This window comes from Anguilla anguilla, chromosome 4 (assembly GCF_013347855.1).
Source record: "Anguilla anguilla isolate fAngAng1 chromosome 4, fAngAng1.pri, whole genome shotgun sequence".
NCBI classification, from domain to species: Eukaryota; Metazoa; Chordata; class Actinopteri; order Anguilliformes; family Anguillidae; genus Anguilla; species Anguilla anguilla.
This window is the reverse complement of record NC_049204.1, coordinates 45,657,143-45,675,629: the sequence shown is the minus strand read 5'-3', so window position 1 is coordinate 45,675,629 and position 18,487 is coordinate 45,657,143. Positions and strand designations below refer to the sequence as shown.

Here is an 18,487-nt window from a genome sequence, read left to right as displayed (position 1 = left end):
TTCTGCCATGTACAGCGCCATTTTCCTTCACACGGTCTCTGCTTTTTTACACTCTCTCTCTCTCTCTCTCTGTCTCTCTCTCTCTCTCTCTCTGTCTCTCTCGCTCACTCACTCCCTCTCTCTCTCACACTCCCTCTCTCCCTCTCTCTCTTTCTCTCCATCTCTCTCTCTCTCAACATGCCATTCTCCAGAGGACACCTCTAATGCTGCTCACCCTGATGGACACAAACTACAGGTCCCCTGGCACCCCCACCTACTCTTAACACATTCTGCGTGTGTGTGTATGTGTGTGTGAGCGTGTGTGTGTATGTGTGAGCGTGTGCATTTGCGTGTGCGTGTGTGTGTGTGTAGGTGGGTGTGTGTGTGTGTGTGCATGGATGCATGTGTGTGTGTGCATGCATGTGTGCGTGTACATGAGCTTTCTGATTTCCTGTGTCATCCTTTATTTGGAGTTTATGGTTCGTCCAATGCAACTCGGTTAATTTGATTGTTGTACAACCCCAATTCCAAAGAAAGTTGGGACAGTAAATGAAATGCAAATAAAAACAGAAAGCAGTAATTTGTAAATTTACTTTGACTTGTATTCGAACAAAAAAAGTATAAAGACAAGGTATTTCATGTTTTACCTAATCAACTTCATTGTTTTTTGAAGATATACGCTCCAAAAAAGTTGGGACAGTCGAGTCTTTAGCACTGTGTAATCACCATTTCTTTTAATAACACTTATTAAGCATTTGGGCACTTAAGACACCAGTTGGTTAACTTAAGCAAATGGGATTTTCCCCCCATTCTTCCATTATGCAGGTCTTCAGCTGCACAATTGAACGGGGCCTTCGTTGCCGTATTTTGCACTTCATAATGCGCCACACATTCTCAATCAGAGACAGGTCAGGACTGCAGGCAGGCCAATCTAGCACCTGCACTCTCTGCTTACGTAGCCATGCACTTGGGCTGAATGTGGTTTGGCTGCTGGAAAATGCAGGGACGTCCCTGGAGAAGACGGTGTCTGGACGGCAGCATATGTTGCTCAAAAATGTGTACATATCTTTCTGCATTAACGGTGCCCTCACAGATGTGCAAGCTACCTATGCCATGGGCACTGACACACCCCCATACCATGACAGACACTGGCTTTTGCACCTGACAAACAGCTTGGATGGTCCTTATCCTCTTTGGCCCGGAGAACACGATCTCAAATGTTGACCTGTTGGACCACAAAACACGCTTCCACTGTGCTACTGTGCATCTCAGATGAGACCGAGCCCAGAGAAGACGGCGGCGCTTCTGGACAGCATTGATGTATGGCTTCTGCTTTGCATAGTAACGCCTGGTCCACACCACTTACCTCGCCTGTGCGTGACGGCTACCTCGCCGAACTGCTGCGGCTCGCATGCATGTGTGTCCACACAGCCAGCGCTGCTGCTGCGGCGCTGCTACTGCCAGCCCTATCTTTCTACATTGAGTTTGCCTTTGATAATGGCCATCGATAATAGAATCTGATTTCATTTCATTATAAATTTAATTTATATTTAGTTGAGACAGAAAGAGGTTAAGAAGCGTATGCTCAATTGTAAAAAAAAAAAATAAAAAAAAAAATATCTGTGAGATATTCAGATATAGCCTAGACATTGACATTATAGTGAAAGGTGTCAGTTATGTAATGTTGCTGGTATGATGTCAATATGACTATCAACAGCTCTTTTCACTGTCTATTTTTGCTGAGAACCGCGCGCCTCACGCGTGAAAAACAGGCTCCACGCCGAAACTCTAGATGACGCGCCGCAGCAGCGAGGCTCGAGACGCGCCTCAGACGCGCGTCTCACGCAGGCTGTGTGGCTGCTCTAACCTGTTAACATGGGCGCCGAAATGAAAAGCAAGAGGTTCCGCGACCGTCACGCACACGCGAGGTAAGCGGTGTGGACCGGGCCTAAAGCCTTAACTTGTATCTGTAGATGTAGCAGCGAATGGTGTTGACTGACAAAGGTTTACCAAAGTATTCCCGAGCCCATGTCATAATATCCATTACAGACGCATGACGACTTTCAAGACAGTGATGTCTGAGGGATCAGAGATCACGCGCGTTCAAAGTTGGTTTTCGGCCTTGCCCTTTACGCACAGAGATTTGACCGGATTCCATGAATCTTTTAATTATATTGTGCACTGTAGAGGGTTAAATGCCCAAAATCCTATCGATTTGTCTTTAGGAAATGTTGTTCTCAAAGTTCTGGATTATTCGCTGACGCATCTGTTGGCAAACTGGTGAGCCTCGACCCATCCTTGCTCTTGAAGGACTAGGGCTGCGTTTCCGAGTTTCAATGTACCTTAACGTTTTACGAAGATTCTTAAGGTATACTTTTCAAAGGGAAACTGCTTTTTTACGAGTGCTTCCCGGACTATACCTTAAGGCAACTGTTAAGGGACACCTCAAAGGTACATCGTAAGTTGGAGCTGGCCTTCACTGTGGTGCCAAGCGAATCGATTGTCTCACTTGTAAAGGCTTGTGAATGACGTTTTAATATAACAAGTGTTGTCATAATCATTTTACATCAATCTAATATTGCAGAAGAGGGAGCTGTGCCTACTAGAGATCATCTGCTAACCTCTTTAAGAGTCCGTTAAGACGAGACCTTGTGATAGTTTCAATAAATACGTACGTATAGGCTACAAAGGATAAAATAAAAAGCATCAATCGGGACATATAAGCCATAGTCTGGGGCTTTGTGGAAGCCCAGGTAAAAGGATATAGGCTACATATGGGTGAATTATTTTGTTCTTATTGAAACAAAGGTCTAATGTTAATTTGTTTTTGTCACACAATATATAGGCAACTGTAGCAGCATATCACTGCACTGCACTGATTCCCGCGAACTTTTCTCTGCAATGCAAAAATGATCGTAGATGAAAGGCAAAAGCGCATCTGTGGAAATTGATCATGATGAATTCTATACCGGGTGCCTTATGAATAGGTCTACCTGTTAAAGTGATTTGTTCATCCACCTTAATTTGCTGTTGGATAACCTTAAGTTTAACCAAGAATATCATTATTGGGTTGTTTACCGAAAATCGTAAAACAACATGGTAAGAAAAATGTTCCGTTATGTTGATATTTACCCAGTGCTATTTTGTTTTATATAGGAGGTGTGAGCTAAAGGAAGGGGATGTAGATCATTTGGCTATGTTTGTCCATTATGAGCCACTGTACCTGTATGTGTGTTTATGACTAGGCCAATCAACGTGCTCTAGTTCGGTCATGCAAGTAGACTCACTCAACGTTGTTTTTGCACACACAGGTTTTATATTCTTAATAAACCGGCGGTTTGTTCCAAGTCAGTGTGATCATTGACTCACACACAAACAAACTAATTTCTACAGGGTATGCAGTCAGAAAAGCCATATCCTAAGTTAGCGCCACTACGTATAAATTAAAAAAAACTTTTTTTTTCTTTTCACAAATTGGATTAGTATCATGGATAGGCCCTATACTTAATTACCATCATGATGGGGATAGACAGGTAAAACGACAACATTCTCACGACGTGCTATGCACAGACACGTTGATTGGATAATTACTTTTCGTAAAGTTAATATTAAACTCATTTTCGCATGCCGATGTGCTACTAGATGAGCACTGTAGTACAACTGTCGATTTGATAAGCAAAATGTTGGCATAATAAGGCAAAACTGTGACAGGATTACCGGAGCGCAGCGCTAAGGGACAGCTTACGAGTGCCTCAGACCACCCTTTTAAAGGTATACCTTAATTAAGGTATACCTTAGCTAAGGAGACGCTGGGAAACAGCTCGAGACCTAAAGGAAGAGCTTAAGGTATACCTTACGATGCACGTAGCGCTAAGGAGACTCTGGGAAACGCAGCCTAGGCCTTTCTTGGAAGCTCCTTATATACTATAACACGATTGGCTAACCCGTTTAACATCACCTGTTTCACATCACCTTGTTATTTCAACTTGTCACATCGTTATTGGTCCTAAATTGCCACTGTCAAAACTTTTTTGGAACGTGTTGCAGGAATATATGTCATAATAAATGTACATCTTCAAAAACCGATGAAGTTGATTAGGTAAAACATGAAATACGTTGTCTTTATACTGTATTTGTCTGAATACAAGTCAAAGTAAATTTACAAATTACTGCTTGTGGTTTTTATTTGCAATTCATTTACCGTCCCTGCTTTTTTGGAATTGGGGTTGTTATCTTATTGCGGTCCACTGGGAGTCTGAGATTCAGAACAACTCATGGGATGTGCCTTTTATCATCGACTCAAAACATTTCACTACTGAAACAGACATATTGTGTTATTTGTTTTTTTCTTCCTGTTCCTGCGTTTTAGGGAAGACGACCACCCTCTTCACAATGTCAGCATTTGACATTTGAATTTCTGTACAGAATGTTCATGCACTCTGAAAGTAACATCGTGAGCTCATATCCACAGACTTAAAAAATGTTGTTTTAGATTTAATACAAAGCAAGAAAAATCATCCTTCTCAATAGAAACTGAAAAATGTATTTATTTGAATGTGTGCCTTCATCACCAAAGCACAATTAAAATATATGTAAATGTATTTTAATAAGTTAATTTGAGTGATTCATTTAATTTATTAAATATAATATATAAGTATAATCCGAGAACACATGGACATTGCCAAAATTGCATTTAAAAATAATAACTATTAATGCCAGGCCATCATTGTAAACAAGAAAATAAGGAAATAAGATTCAGATCTTAATTGACCCGCCTGGTAAAAAATCATAAAATCATTTTTCCCTTTGAAATTCCTTGTGGAAGATAAATGTTAGCAATGGTGCTAAGTCCATAAATCTGCACCGTTAGTACCATTTAACGCAAAACAAGAAATTCAGCAACCGCTCATCTTCCATCTGCAGAGAAACCTTAAGAATCGTGCACTTGATGCTGAAATCTTGTATATCTCTCTTCCTCCCTCTGTATGACTCTCTTTCTCTCTTTCTTTCTTTCTATCTTTCTTCTGGGCTTCATGTGCCAGTGTCCCAGTAGCCCCTCTGCCTGCAGCAGATTTGTGCTTTGCATCTGAAACACTCTGATTTTGGGAGGGGTGGGGCGTGGGGGGGAGCTTGGCGATGGATATTGTCAGTTCTTCTGACTGTAAATAAGAACACATCCCTCCTCCTCCGCTCCTAAATATAATTATCTGCCGATCCCCATTTTAATGCAGAGGCAGGTCAACTCTTTGCAGACTTGAGCTTTAAGCACAAAGAGCTGAGAGAGAGGTTCCTGTTGGGGGGGGGGCGGGGGGGCGCTGAGTAAGATTGGTCCTCTGCCCTTGTGCTCCTGACATTAAAGAATGAGGAAAAAAAGTGGTTCGGCTGTGGGGCTTAAGAGCCACAAATGAGGTAGGTCATCGCCCTCTCCGGCAGATACTTCACACGGAGAAAACAGGCACCAAATGTTCTTTAATCCGGGCCTCCGCTGCTCCAAATCTGAAGGCTGAAACCGACTGAGCCGAGCGGCTCTGCTCAGAGAAGGTGTGTCTTCTTCCGTTCAGCCGCGTTAAAACCCATCCTGGAATTTTCCAGAAGCTTGAGGGAAACTTGTGGCATTCAGTGATGTGCGAGGTGACAGAGTAAAGTGTGTCCAGGAATTTCTCTGCACTCCTTAACTCACAGTATGAGGCAACGTGCTGCTCACAAGTAGGCCGTATTTGTGTATAGTGAATGCAGAGGTATGCAAATGAATAAGCTGTGATCACCGGTGCTTTCCATTTCTTTACGTACATCCTTTCTTGTGGATTTGCTGCAGCAGGAACAGTCAGCTTTACTATGTGCATCTCTTTACACACACATAGGCCTAGCTGCAGTACTTCAGATTAGATTCATACCCATCGAGCACCCAACCTCCTCACCATAAAATACACTAATGTGATGATTTAAGCAACCTGACAGCACTGCTACAGCATTAGAAACACGTTGTGAGAACTCTGTGGGAACAGGATATAGTGTTGCCTTTGTCGGCATGGAGACAAATCAGCCTGAAGTGCGAGCAAGGAAGGATCCCTGTTGTAAGGGAGGCAGATAAAAATCACATCACCTAGGGGAGCAGCACATCTGATGGACAAGAGCCTGCTCAAATACGTTAATGCATAAAGTATATAATTCCCAGGAAGCAAGAATAAAGTGCAGAATGAAGTGCAACAACACTTAATTTCCCTGAGCCAAAATGGAGGCCCTTTGCACTGCTCTCACTCCCCAACCCTGCCTCTTCACCTTTATCCCATGTTAAAAGAAGTAAGGCTGGTTAAGGCCTACCAGCCAGTGCAGGCAGCTGCTCCTATGCCTTTCCAATCTCAGGTCACTGTTTAATATTAGTTAACAATATTAATATTTATTTTTTTAATTATTTGCATTTTTATTTTGATAACCGCTTTATCATTGTCACTTCTTAAGCAGTACGCTGTCTCTGTTTGTTCTGTGTTCTCTCACTTGTTTCATCTTTAAAAGCACTGAGTCATGTTAAGAAGTAGCATATTTGATTTAAATAATTCCACTAGATTTCACATTTGATTTTCTGTTCTCTCTTTTTGGCTTTAGACAGCACTGTTTGACAATGCCCACAGAAAAACCACACTTCTAAATATAACAGAAGAATAATCTGCTGGACGAACTCAACTTTTGGAAACCAAAAGAAAAATAAATTGTGATGCCTAAGCGCATCAATGCATGCCTGGGCACACAGCACAGCAACAACGAGTTACGGTTTTATTTCGCAGGACGCTCTCTGGAAATCTTTAATTCATAGGTAAAAATACAAATGTACCATCAGTTTTGTGATTTATTTCCCAGAATCGGCTCCTGGGATGAGCCAGTTAAATGATCACTGAAATCAATCACACTTTAATTTTAAGATCACCTTGTCAAATGTATCCAGCCGACATACCTACCTGTTAATCTTATTTATTTATGTACTCGGGGAAAATAGCTTACAGCTTAAGATTTATTTGGATGAAATGACGAAATAAACTAAATAAATTAGATCTTAACTGTCCCCCCCACCCCGCCCCATTTCTAGAAAATTTTCCTGGTTGTGTTTTCAGCTTGACTCAGCTGTAGACCGATGTGCAGGAGGGTACAGGAGTTGCTCCAGTGGCACAAAGATGTTTGTGTTTTTATGGTACTATGCTATTGTGTTCAGTGTTTCTATGGTACTATTCTCACGACCAATGCATTAAAACGCAGATGTCTATGTGAAATGATTTACTGCAGAGCAATGAAACGCAAGCAGTAAAACAGTCATCTTCAACACTTCTTGCCACATGTGTTTATTGTTGTTGCTGATGTTTTTCTATTCCGGTGTACTATCCATGCTGTGTACTGTATTTGTGGGTCCCTTAATAGCAGTGAGCACTTTCTTAGTGTTTTAATTCATGTTTAGGCATGCTTGAAACTGGAACTGACGGAGGTCCTGCGGGTATTCAGTCTGAGAGTGCACTGTGTCATTTCCTCTCATTACGATACAAATTAAGAGATGCTCTCTGTCTCTCTGACATTTCTCCCTCCCTACAGACAACGGTGTAAAGCAAAATGTGGTGTTGTAAGAAATTTCACATCCTTTTCTGAGTGAGATCAATAACCTTTCAGCTTCACATCTACAGAAGCAGACTCTCTCTCTCTCACTCTCTCTCTCTCTCACACACACACACATGCCTGAAGAAGCATGCCAACACATACTCACAAGAGCTTGTCAACTCATTCCTGTGCACAAGATTTTAAAAAGTTCAGTCCAATTCTTAGGCCTGAATTAGATTTGACCCCACTGTTTTATTTATTTTTATTCATGAACACAGTGTGGTTAGTTTGGCAAACTCCTAAATTGCCTTACCAAACTGACTTACCAAAAAGGAAAACTTGAATTTGTTTGTTGAAGCCAAACAAGCGCTTTGAATTATAGGGCTCTGTCTGCAGATAGTTCTGAGATATGGCTTTAAAATGGTCAGGACCCCTATCATTGTCTAGTTTTGATGCATCCATATTAAGCTTGACATGTTTAAAAATATAATTTCAGGTGTTCAATCTGTTATATCTGTATATTAAAAAGACACAACAAAGAGCATCCCCATGTTATTAAGTAATTTTACACTGGCACGTAAATGACAGATAGAACCCTGTAATTATAAGCTCTTGTAATGTTAGTTGAATCAGGGCCTTACTCCAGTTAAACAGCAAATGTTGTCGAGGGGGAGTCTGAAAGCGCCGCCCCCCCCCCCCCCTTCCAGGAAGTGAGGAGGCTGCAGTAGGGGCACACACAACAGAGCTCCACCCCCTTTACCCCCATCCCACCCCAAAGCTGTGTCATATGAATCCTCAGAAACTGAATGCTTGCGTAGATAAAGGTCAGCCTATCCCTTCTCCACCTGGACACAGATGATCAATGAACACCCTCCACTTCAACTTCATTAACGCAGTGGAGCCAGAGGGAGATAATCTTCCACAAAACAACTGGTCCTATGAAGTCACTTCTGATGAAGGATTTGGACAAAATAATAGCGGTAATTACAATGCGTTGGCAGGGGAGGTGGTGGTGGTGGGGTGTGTGTGTGGGGGGGGGGGTAATTTCTTAGTAATTCACCAAAGCTGTTGAACACAGTAAGACTTGCATTGATCAGTTAATTTGCTTTCTGAGAGAAGTCAATGTTTCTCAGTTTATCATCCATCAATCAGCTCCACATTCCTGTTTCCATTTCCCTCTTAGCTTCTCCTTTCTTCACTTCAGAAAGAGAGAGAGAGAGAGAGAGAGAGAGAGAGAGAGAGCTTACCCCAGAGGCAGGATACGCTGTCCACCCAAGTTCTGCTGTGGCAGTCCGTGTGTCCATCACAGTTTCTGTATTAGAGAAAGAGAGTGAGAGAGATTCAGTTAAAGCCAAAGTTAGATAAAGACATCAACAGCAGAGCAATGTGGAAGTAAGATGGCTGTGATTAACTCAGAAATAAAACCAGCTGCCAGAGGGGTAGTTGGCACCCCCGCATTATCACTTCTTCTCTGGAATACTGCTTCAGCTGTACTAGTGGCACCCAGTAAAGAGCTCAGACCCGGTGGCCCCACAGAGCAGGGGAGGGCATTGTGAGAGCAAACAGAAAGCAGGCCAGCTTTACCTGAATGGCCCGAGTCACACCTGCGGGCAATAACTCACCCACAAACACTTGGGGCAGAGACATGAAATTCCAGCACGCATCCATCCTGTTTACAAATAAACATTCTGCGCTAACCGTGCAAACTCATTTGAAGTGGTATTAAACAATACACTTCTCATCATGCTGCTATCTTGTTGTTGACAAAATCAATTAACAGGAAAGCCAATATTAATTTTGAAAAAAAAAGAGTGTGAGTCTCAAATGAGTAAGCGCCATCTATCAGCTGACTTACTGTCAACCCATTCCTCTTGCTAAATATATCTCCATGAATTTGCTCTAAAGAGGTGTTACTCCCGATTTGCCACTAAGCACCGTCTGCAATATCTCTTCCATTAGATTAATCAAATAAAGCCTGACAGGCCTAAAATAACAAAGAAAACTGTGTCATCTTTCAGCAGTTTTTCCCCCTCTCTCATTTAATTCCCTTTCTTCTTTTCCACAATTGTTATGTCCATGAAGCTGAATTGAGTACGAAGCCTCATGGGGGGGGGGGGCGGGGAAGAACACTGGTTCTCTGTCTCTAACCAGCTAAGGCTGTAGTGAGATATACTGGTCACACCACAGCAGAAATTGTCTGGACGTTTATTATTAATATTTGTAGACTTGGGTGGGGGGGGGGGGTCAGGAGACACAGGTGATGTGGTTGGGGAGTTGCTGTTGTACCAGCACAGAGAAACAGATAAAATGTACTGCTTTTTGATAGCTCTCTCTACGTTGCAGCTATGGGACAGGGCATAGTCAAAAGAGCCAAGCTGACTACAAATGCAATTGTCTAGGCAAAAAATCAAAAATTAATTTGTTCTTTTTTTATTTTGCAATGAAATACTGAGAGATTGCATATATACAGCAGGTTAAACTATACATGTCCTGGATCAAAAACTTCTTGATTAGAAGTTCATAAAATTTAAGGGTGGATATGTAGAACTACTAAAGTTCTATGAAGCAAAAACTAAGCAGTGTACCCAGCGTCTCCAAATCTACCAAAAATGTCTAAATTATGCATTGCTGTAAATCACAACATATTCATGTATTTCACTACAAATCAACTGTTTTGACTCAAGAAACTCACTGTTGCATAAATTTCAAGTGGGAATTACAAACTTTCTGTCAGTACAGTGTAAAATAGCTAGGGGTCCAGAAACATATCCAGAATCTCTCCAAAATGAATAAAATGCATTTGGCCATTATAAAGCATATACTGTACATGAGCCCCTTGTGAAAGTTTGTGGTTTAACATTGATATCAGATTTAAAAATAATGCAAAAACATTGTCAGGTAGAGTACAGTACTACTGTCAATATCTGGGACTAAATATTGAATACATACACAACCTTATCATTGGTTGTATGCGTAGAGATGTCCCTTTTGAGACTGAGTGGTCATATATTGTATTGGACAATACAATACTAATCTAAGTTAGTGTTGTAAATGGTATACGAATGCCTTGCTTCTTTTAAGCCATTTTTCAAGTATCTGTGGTGTTCACATCAGGAGTTATAAAGCTTTAAATAGGGTACCCCCTAAAAAGGCAAGGATTTTCCAGATTTGGCTGGTGCACTAAGGGGTTAATAAATAAAAAATAATAATCACAAAATCTGAAAAACCAACCAAGATTCTCCCAAATGACAGCAGCACTGACACTAAGCTTTCTTTCTCCCAGAAAAAAAAAACATTGACTGTAGGCTGTTTTTCTGTTTTCTGCGCAAAGTTGTTTATTCTGAACTGCAACTTGGAGGGAACTTGGAAGAGGATTAGCAAGAAGTCAACCACAGTGAGCACTTTAATTCTGATCAGAATCCATCAGCAGACCATTAGTGTCTCTAACTATAGGCTGAATAAACTCACCAGATCTACTGTGGCTTATTTGGGATGATGAGAACACGTTAAAAGAACAAACGAGTAAATGAGTTGAGCTTTAATGATTTGAAGGACAAGCTGAGCCACACAGCAGAACTGTGGAAATGGATATATTTAACCTGAGCACTTCTAAACAGATCGTGCTGCTTAAAGCAACAACAAAAAAAATTAATTAAAGCTTTTCTGACATTGAATTAAATTTGATATAATAGGGATCTCTTGCTCACAGACAACCACATGCATTGGTTCCAAAACTGGACCGATTAGCATTCAATTATCAGGAAAGGATGCCAGAGAAGGACCCGACTCCACTTCCTACTACAACCAGTAATTTGTAATCAAGTTCTTGGCACCCCCACTGATCAGTATCAGAGTAACTGAAGGCTATCTTTGCTGAAATAGCATGCATTTCTGAAACTCCTTAGTAATTGCAAAAGATTTTGAATTTAAAATGCCTTTTTATCTATTCTATGTACAGAGTTGAGGCATACACTGATACTAACTGGATTAGTTCTCTCATGCCACATATTGTTCTTGCATCTGTGTAATTTGCATCCTAATACAATACTGTTTTTTATTTTGTGATGAATTTAAATAATTCATATATGCAAACATTTTTGCTACGTAATGCTTGTGGACATTATACAATCTAAGTAATATATAAACAGCAAATTGTCAACATGTTTTTCTTCTTTTTTTGGTTTTGTACATAATTTTAGATTTGTAATGAAACAAATGTGGTTAAATAAAATTACAGCACTTTTTATGGTCTCCTCATTTCAGGGAATCATGATGTTTGGGCATCACAGGTGTTACACTTTTTAGTGCAGGTATAACAGAGCTTTCAGTACCTAGTTTTGATTCTAGAATTTTGATCACCTTAGGAGTCTGTTATTGGTATCTGTCAATATGAGGACCAGAGTTGCACCAGTGAAAATCAGGGAAGCCATTATGAGGCTGAGAAATAAGAAAAAAACTGTCAGGGGTATAGGCCAAACCTCAGGCTCACCAAAATCAACAATTTGGAACATCATTAAGAAGAAAGACAGCAATGGTGAGCTCAGAAATGACCAAGTGCCAGGTAAGCCAAGAATGACCTCTACCAAAGAATTCTCATCATAATGAAGAAAAACCCCCAAACAGCAGAAACACTTTTCAGGAGGCAGACCTGAACAGTGCCTACTGTCTGCAGAAGACTTTACGAACAGAAGTACAGAGGCTACACTGCAAGATGCAAACCACTAGTTAGCCACAAAAACATAATGGTCAGGTTACAGTTTGCTAGGAAGCACATAAAAGAGCCTGCAGAGTTCTGGAAAAAGGTATTGTGGACAAATGAGACCAAGATTCACAAGTATCAGAGTGATGGCAAGAGCAAAATTCGGAGACCAAAAGGAACTGCCCAAGATACAGGGGTGCCCAAGATAGCATCCCCCTCATCTGTGAAGAATGGTGGTGGGGGGTATTATGGTTTGGGCATGTATGGCTCATTTGTATTCATTGATGGTGTAACTGCTGATAGCAGCAGCAGAATGGATTCTGAAGTGTACAGAAGCATCTTATCTGCTCAAGATCAACCAAATGCCTCCAAATACACTGGATGATGCTTCAACCTACAGCAAGACAATGATCCCAAACATACTGCTAAAGCTATGAAGAAGTTTTTTAAAGCTAAAAATTGGAACATTCTTGACTGGCTAATAGACTCAATCTGAGTCCAAATAAATGTGTTTCATATACTTAAGTAAAAACCTCAGGCAACTAGCCCCCAAAACAAACAGGAGCTGAAGATTTCTGCAGTACAGGCCTGGCAGAGCACCACCAGAGAAGATACTCAGCACCTGGTTATATCTATGGCTCACAAAGTTCAATCAGTCATTGCATGCAAAGGATATGTGACAAAGTACAATGTATGTATTCATACTGTATGTGCGTGTCATACAAAAATCTTGTATCAATTATTTGTCATCTTGTTTTTATTTTGTTTATTTATTTATTTATTACAGAGTTTGAAAGTTATGCAGTTATGCAGCTCTAACTAAATAATAATTGAACTAATAAAGTATAAAATATTTGGTCAATTTAAAAAAGGAAAAAGAAACCTTTTTTCTTTTGTTTTTAGTGAGAATGCCATTTTTGGAGATAAGGAAAGAGGTTCTCAGTCCTTAAATTAATTCCAAACAAACTGTTAATGCATTTTGCTTCTTTTTGTTTCTCTTGAATTATTGTCATTTGAAACCTAATTAAGATAACCTGTTCCCAGTGCCAGAGGCTTTCTGATTTCACTAGATAAGATGTACCTTATGGCATTAGAAATCTTAGCAAACTGAGGGTGCACACATTACAGAGAGTCATAGATAAACAAATAATCCCATGTATAACTGGAGCGTAGAGGATTACCTTCAAGGGTTTAGTTTCACAGAGAAGTTTTGAATCCAACAGAAAATTAATTACTGGGGAGAGAAAGAGCGCGTGTTTAATCCATGATCATTGCAACTGAATACAGCACTGATGGGATGCAGAACCAATTAGACAGAGTTTCGCTGTTAAAATCAGCAGGGACATGAAGGAGTGCCCAAAACAGGAGCAATCACACAGGTTATTTTTAAGCACCAGCAGCATGTTTTCTGTGAGTTCACATCAATGTAATTCAATTCCTCTCTCTCTTTCTCTCTCTCTCTCTCTCTCTCAGCATATGTTTCTAGTTCTGTAGCTCCACATGGTGAAATACATCACAAATTTACTTTTCCAATAGATTAAATTGGGATAGTCTGCTAAAATATGCTATGATTATACATAAGTGTCTTGATGTTTCAGGTCCTAGATACAGTGCGTATCGCTGAATTATTTTCAGAAGTTACAACCATTAAAATGGCCACGTCATTATGCTGTTCAAATGTTTTAGTCTAAGCAACTAAATGAAAGAATTAACTGAAAGATCTAATGGAATTCTCCTAAAAGATTATGAATTGACACAATCAGTTAAAAATGACTAATTCCACATAATGAACATATCATTTTTTATTTCATATTATTTTTACCCAGGCCTAGATTTTTGTGATCTACTGGAAAAAACAAACACAAGACTTGAGCAATCTCACACTGGCCCCTCTGCACAGCCAGATCCTCATTACTGTAATGTCAACTGCATTACTGATTATGCACAAACAGCTCATTATGGTGGGGGGGTGGGGGCCACAAGGGCTCTCACCCTGGGAAACTACCATAAGCCCTGTTCACCCCCTGCCATCCCCACCACCGCCCCACACCCCCACCGAATAATTAAGCTCACCAACATGACGGAGAACAGTCTGACTGCCAGCCCTCCCAACCCCTGCCTCTTCTCAGCCCTGTAGAGTACCAATGAAGCTTAGCACACCTACATTGCATTAACACCTTATGCCTGAAGTGCATGCTGTGGGCTGCGTTCACTTTCCACTTATTTCAACCTGCCTTTCCCTCTCTCTGTTTATTCAACCAGTTTTTCTCTTTTACAAACATCCCCGTGTTCTCTTTTTGTATACCCTTTCTCTCTGCTCGTTTTCCATCAGCCGAGGAAACAAGTTGTGTACCTGATTCCGAGAGCCTCTCTCTCTCTCTCTCTCTCTCTCTCTCTCGCTCTGTCTCAATCTGATTTTTTTCCAAACTCCTCCCATCTGATCACATGCCTGTAGGTCCTCTCCATCAGTTGGACCTGTTAGCTGTGACCCCGGCCAGTGTAATGAGGCCCACACATGAGATGCACCACTGATAGGATTATTAATCTCAATGGGCCTTCAAGGTAATGGGTTCTCTGACAGCCACAGTACAGGAAAGAGAGCACATTTTGGGCTTTTGGAGGAATCCTATCAATCACCCAATCAGACTGCCTACTGCCCAGCTGGAGAGGCCTGTGATCCCTCCCAAAACAGGCCCCCACCCCTTCTGAACACGCCGACAGCCCCCTTCCCAAGTATACAGAAAAGAGAATCCCTGGACCTTCCACAAAGTTCCCCATCCAAAGGAGCCCTGGACAAACACTGACATCCTCTTTTCATGCTGAGTCTCAAAAGAAAATCCAGTTTTCTTTTCCAGTCAATACACCTCGATGACCAGCTTCAGCGACAGCTGCATTAAACATTGATGGCCCTGGATGACTGGTCAATATGGCGCTCCTTTCTCTCCACAATTCCATCTCTTCCCTGGCATATACTGCATGTGCAATACACAGAGGGTGCCTGGCTGCCATGCTCCCAACCACACAGAATCAGGGCATTCCTGCCATTTCATAAGTGCTGCAATGGGTGGCAGCTGGATTCCCAAAGACTGTAAAAAAGCTCAGCACATTGTTCCAATTCTCTCACGAGTCGATAAATCCCGCAGGAATGCAGTAGCCACCAAGCCACCACTCGATACCGCTAACAATCCTCCTCGGGGAACGGCCTCTCAACGCCGCTGCACGGGCAAGCGCTTTCCCAGAGTGAACACGGCCTTCCGATAACAGCCCGAAGCTTTGTTTCTTTAATTCACCCACTGAAATAGCGCTCGGCTCTTGGTTTGATCACATTGATCACCGGCGCCTGTTCTTGCCATCGCTGTACCCAGAAAAATCACTCAGGAAAACGATTAGGGCCTTTTCTTGTGTTTTGATTAAACATTAAATGTTAAAAACATGGGGTGTGTGTGAGGGATATGAAAAAAAAAGTTGTCAAATACCACCTTAATTTAGTTATTGAAGCTCTAACTTGATTTGGCCATTTGAATAGAGCCCCTGATCGTTCTTTCAGATATGATATTCAGCAGCTGTCACTAGTGAGAATACCGCAGCTCTTGCCCGCAAATTATCATAAAATGCCTCTCTATTGAGAGAGGAGGGAAATTTGAAGCATTTAAATATGCACTGAGCAATTACTGTGAAGTGATGAAGGCTTCATGGCATGCTGAGTCTCGCATTTTAATAAGAGCTGAAACAGATTACGAGAAAAAAAAAAGACTGTTTTGTTTTAAATGTTAATCAAATAGAAACTCTGAGCAGAGAAAGTGACTGATTTTAAGGAACAATTTAAATGCGGAAATGTCCGGGAGGACAAAACTAAATCTCTCCTAATTATGAGTCTTGCCCTGTCAGTGTCCAGCCTGCAGGGGAAGCCCCATGGAAAATCAGCCATTTCCAGCCATCATCCATAGGAATTATGGGAAATGAGTTCTGTCTGACAAAGCATCTGCGGGAATTTTTTAAACATTTTTTAAGAGAAAGGCTCTTTGTGTGGATATTCAGCTTACTGGCTTTCATTCTCCTTCTGTCTCAGCTTGGCGTCCTCCATATACCCAATTAGCAAACATAAATTTGCCATTTTAATTGATATGTTTTGAAATTACTTAAAATACATGTCAATCTAACGTAAATAGAGGAATCGGCAAATCCACTTGTCCAGCGGTGCCCCAGAAGGTTCCAGATAGAGCAGAACGGACGAGCCGGTTGACGGACTGGTGTGTACGGCGGAAAGCGAGTTGCCATTAGCTCCGGGCGGCTACTTTGATTAGCGCAGCTCCTCTACATTCCTCCGGCCTGACACTAGCATTGTGAGGAGCCGTTTCCAAAATGAGGCCTATGGGATAGCTACAGCAGAGGCAGCAATTACACTGGCAGTCATTACCTAGCCAGGCAAGTGTACATTAAGGAGAATTCACAGAGGGGATAAAGACTGCAGCCACCGAGACAGAAAAACGGAGACCCATCGCTTATAAAATGAGCAAGTGAAGAAGGAGGGAGAAAAAAAGACTCAATGAGCCAGAGGAATTTAACATCTGTGTTCAGTGTCTGGTCTAATCAAAGGCCTCACATAAGCCGCTACACTGTGTCCTGCCAGCGCTGCGGCTCAAATAGCAAGATATCTTCCAGGAAGCAGCCAAACACCCTGACAACAAAACTGCCATAAAAGAAAGAAAGTAAGACGGAGAAAGGAAAGAGAGGGGGAGGTCAGCGCGCTACATGCAAACAAGACGGAGCATCCGCCACGGCGGGCAAACACGCCGCCGGAGAATTACCCGCTCAGAACACGCAATTTAGCACGCAATTTGCAGTCCGGACAGCGAGACCATCGGCGGCTGTTTCGCGCTTCATCTTCCGCACGAAAACGCGCTCATTTATCTCCAGCATTTATCTCCTCGCACCTTTGCTGTTACGCGCCGAGCTTTTCCCGCGCTCCGAATTTCCGCGTGAGCGCAGCCGTGAAATAAGTGAAGCCGAAGACGTAGGCTAGCGGCTTTTCATTCGAGCGGCTGGTTTCTGCAGCGGGTCCGCCTGGACTTTCGCCCGTGTTTTTCTTCCCGAATGCAGATCCGGGATAAATCATAGAAAAACGCCAGAGATAATTGTCTCTAAAGTGGCAGGGTTGTTTGTGCGGAGGGATGAAAGCCGATCTGCATGCAAAGTTAAAGCCGCTTGCCTTCCAGTGCAGCTGTAGATGCGATCTCTCTGTCCAATGCGGGCCCAGCTGCTTGCAAGCCATCGCATGCAGATGGCATTAAAACATAACAGACACTTATCGCAAAGTCAAGGACCTCAATTACACACCCCCTGGCTGAGGGAAATGAATTTGAGGTGTAAAGATTAACTGAATCGCCACCTCTTGGGAGAAGGGTGGGTTTGGATGGGGGGGGCGGGGGGGGGGGGGGGGGGGGTGGCTGAACTCCTTGGTGACAGTAGCACACGCCAAAGAGCTGTCGCTGGGGAAATCAAGAAAACCAACGAACATGGAAGTGCGAATGTGTCACCGTGTCTCTGGAGCAGCGAGAACTCTGTGATGGTTACGGTAGGCCCACCCGAGAATGCCTTCCCTTGCTCCAGTACCTTCTACAGCTGCAAAGCGGAGGACTCATTGTTTTGGAGAGAACTGAGGTAGTCTACTGCATCAGATAGGGAGGTTGTGCGGGAGAGTGAGAGAGAAAGAGAAAGTTAGAATGAGAGAGAATGATGCTAAAGGACCTGGGTAAAAAAAAACCAACATGCAGTATGTTTGCGGTGGGATGCGTTTAAAACACTCTGATTGAGTCACCACGCGAGTGACTGAAAACACTTCTACAGAAAACACACGCTGATAAACAGCATCAAATTAAAGTCATTCAGTGAGCTCCTGCTACCTAGAACAGGTGCCACATTCTGCCAGCCCCCCCCCCCCCCCCCCCCCCCTTCTCCAGCACCACCACAGGCACTCAGCCTGCCACAAGACACGTCCTCTGGTCAGGACAAACGACGGTGTGTAATTAGCATTCATTAACATTGCATTAGCCAAACGATCTTTAGAGGCAGTGCAGGAATCTTTAATTCATCACCTCTTCTTTTTCCCCTTTTATCAGTGTTATCATTATTCTACTCATCCGGTCAAGGGCCAGGGCTTGGAGTCAGTCAGTGTGGAAACAGCCATCTCTCTCTCTCCTCCTCTCTCTCCCTCTCTCTCTTTCGTACATG

General features: G+C 42.3%; 1 protein-coding gene across 2 annotated transcripts in view; it reads right to left on the bottom strand.

Moving 5' to 3' along the window:
* Positions 1-18,487, bottom strand: part of LOC118225894 (ephrin type-B receptor 1-B) — a 233,536-nt gene that overhangs the window by 139,770 nt on the left and 75,279 nt on the right. For both annotated transcript variants that reach the window (XM_035414969.1, XM_035414970.1), the window contains exon 2: positions 8,805-8,869. In XM_035414969.1, the coding sequence (XP_035270860.1) occupies positions 8,805-8,869 (65 nt within the window). The remainder of the gene's footprint in view (positions 1-8,804; positions 8,870-18,487) is intronic.